At 31.7% G+C, this 2,629-nt stretch overlaps 1 protein-coding gene across 1 annotated transcript; it reads left to right on the top strand.

Annotated features, from left to right (window-relative positions):
* On the top strand, positions 1,101 to 2,334 carry LOC109353674 (heavy metal-associated isoprenylated plant protein 39-like). Its single transcript, XM_019596025.1, has 3 exons — positions 1,101 to 1,216; positions 1,801 to 1,876; positions 1,995 to 2,334. The coding sequence occupies exons 1-3, from the start codon at positions 1,211 to 1,213 to the stop codon at positions 2,315 to 2,317; spliced, it is 405 nt and encodes a 134-aa protein (XP_019451570.1). The 5' UTR covers positions 1,101 to 1,210; the 3' UTR covers positions 2,318 to 2,334.

Genomic DNA, 2,629 nt, shown 5'->3' on the forward strand with positions numbered 1-2,629 from the left:
ATTTTTAATTCTGATTAGTTTTTAAATAAAAGTAATATAAGTAAATGATGAATAACACACTAACTATATATAAATCTTTACATTATTAGTACATATATATTATACTCAGTCATACATTAGTATTGCTGAGCATGAATGATAAACAAATAAGTATGCACACTCGTAAGAATTATATGTGCCCACCCCATATAATTCATATCAGGGTTGAAAATGAGTCGTGTTGGGTCGGATAAGACTTGTCCATTCTTGGACCCTAAATGTTCGTCGAGTTATTTTTAAAATCTAAACCTGACTTGAGATCCAAAGCTAACCATATCCTAAATATCGTATGGGTTAGTCTTTGAACAGAAACCCGACTCTAGGTCAGATTAAACATAATTTGTCTATATTTTGAATAAAATATTCTCCATATTACTTATTATTTTGGGCATGTAATTTGACATATAAAATGATATTATTTATTTATTGTTAATTGTACATATATGATGAAAAAATTAGAGTTTCAATCAAAGAGATATAACTACTTTGCACACAGTTGAACAAAAACACTTACAAACGCGATGAGTGAATAACCAACCATATGCGAGTCGAGCCGGGTCATGTCTGTCGCTTACCCAACCACTAAATATTGGACGAATTTAATTTTTTTAATCCGAATGAGAGCGTAGACCCAACATCATTCTAACCATTTATGATCGGATAAAACCGGATGAGTAGATAGAGTCGAGTTAGTTCTCTGCTCACCTAGTAGTTTATCAAATTAAAATTATTCTTAAAATATATCCATAATGTAGGGGTCTAGATTCTACTCACTTAACAAACAATTATTTTTTGAACTCATTAAACCATTAATAAACCAAAAAGGCTCACCAGCAAGATTAATTTATTAACTAACTCCCCTATGACAAAATACTTGTTGCAAGTTGCAACTAAATTTAAAACTTTTAAAGGCTTTTACTTCTTCCACGGCTCTATTATGCTGACTATAATCAAAGACCACAAATTGGCCTTGACTTAAGTTGACTTCCCTTATATTTTTTTTGTACTTGATATGTTAGCACTTCCTTGTTATATATAAATACCTTAAGGTTAAGCTTTAGTTCATTCACATTTCCATTAAAATCTCCAATACTCTCTGAAACTCCCTCATAAATCAACTCTGCTTTCCCTTTTTGCTTTCTTTAGCAACCTATCCCAACTTCAAATCACTATGAAGGTGAGAATTGGTGTCCTCCTCTCAAAGTTTTAACTATCTCCATTCTCCTCTATGTCATGACCCAAAATGCATTCAACCCATGTTTCAAAATTTCTTAATTTTTCTTTGCTGCATTCATGTCTGTCTGAATAACTATCATATTTTTTTACTAATTAAATTAACCTTTCGGATGAGGTTGGGCTTAATTGTACATACTATTTCTCTTATCATAATACCTTACTGATTTTCCTTAAAGTTTATACGGTCACTACACATGTACAAAAGTTTTTTTTGGGTATTGCCAAGGGCTTGAGTCAGTAACTAATCTCTTTCGGGGTGCGTGACTGTCTCTCCAAATAAGTATCGTTTACAAAAATTGAATCCCTGATCTTTTGGTCATTAAAGGATCTAACAGAGCCTTAAACCACTAAACCAACAATTTGTTGGTCACATATTCCAAGTTTGAGAACAAGTTTTGGTATCAAAATTTCAACCTTGCCATGCTTTTAGTTATTTATTTTCATTAATACTAGTAGAATTTGATTTTGTCATTTTCATGGCTAGAATGATTGGTACTAACAAAACTCTAATTTTCTATGTAACAGAAAGTAGTGCTAAAGGTGGAACTCTATGATGACAGAATTCAAACAAAAGCCATGAAAGCAGTCTCTGGCATTTCAGGTATATATGGGAATTTCAATTTCAAGTTTTCAACCAATAGTCACTTTTCTCTTATAATTTTTCTCCTAAAAATCTTATAGTATCTAATATTGAACAATTTTTGGGGTGTTATTTTCAGGGGTTGAATCACTTTCAGTAGATAAGAAGGACCAAAAATTCACATTAATTGGAGATATTGACCCTGTTAAAGTAGTTAGAAAGCTAAAGAAATTATGTCATGTCGAAATAGTTTTTGTTGGACCAGCCAAAGAGGAAAAGAAGGAGGAACCTAAGAAAGAAGAGAAGAAGCCAGAACCAAAGCCCAAAGATGAAAAGGAGCAATTGATTGAGCTTGTGAAAGCCCATGAAGCTTATTACAATCAGATGAGAATGACACAGTCATATCCATATCACTACTACAGAACAGTGGAAGAGGATCCAAATGGCTGTGTCATATGTTAAATCCTACAAAACCATGGGGTTTCATAGAAAATAAATCGTGACAAGAAAAGAAGATGGTGGTGGGAGAATTATGGTTCAGTCAGTACAATAATGATTAAATGAGATACATATCAAGATTGTAGTCGTGGGAAAAGATAATTTATCTTCTCATACCAAGGAGATACTTTATTTTCTATTTATTTTATATATCTTGTAAAGCAAATTCAGCACATCATAAAAAAAAGTCTTATAATATTAAAATTAATTGTATCCAAATTATGTACTTTCCACTAAAATTAGTACTTTGTACTATGTAGATATTTTTTTGCTATT

Source organism: Lupinus angustifolius, chromosome LG08 (genome assembly GCF_001865875.1).
Source record: "Lupinus angustifolius cultivar Tanjil chromosome LG08, LupAngTanjil_v1.0, whole genome shotgun sequence".
Taxonomy (NCBI): Eukaryota; Viridiplantae; Streptophyta; class Magnoliopsida; order Fabales; family Fabaceae; genus Lupinus; species Lupinus angustifolius.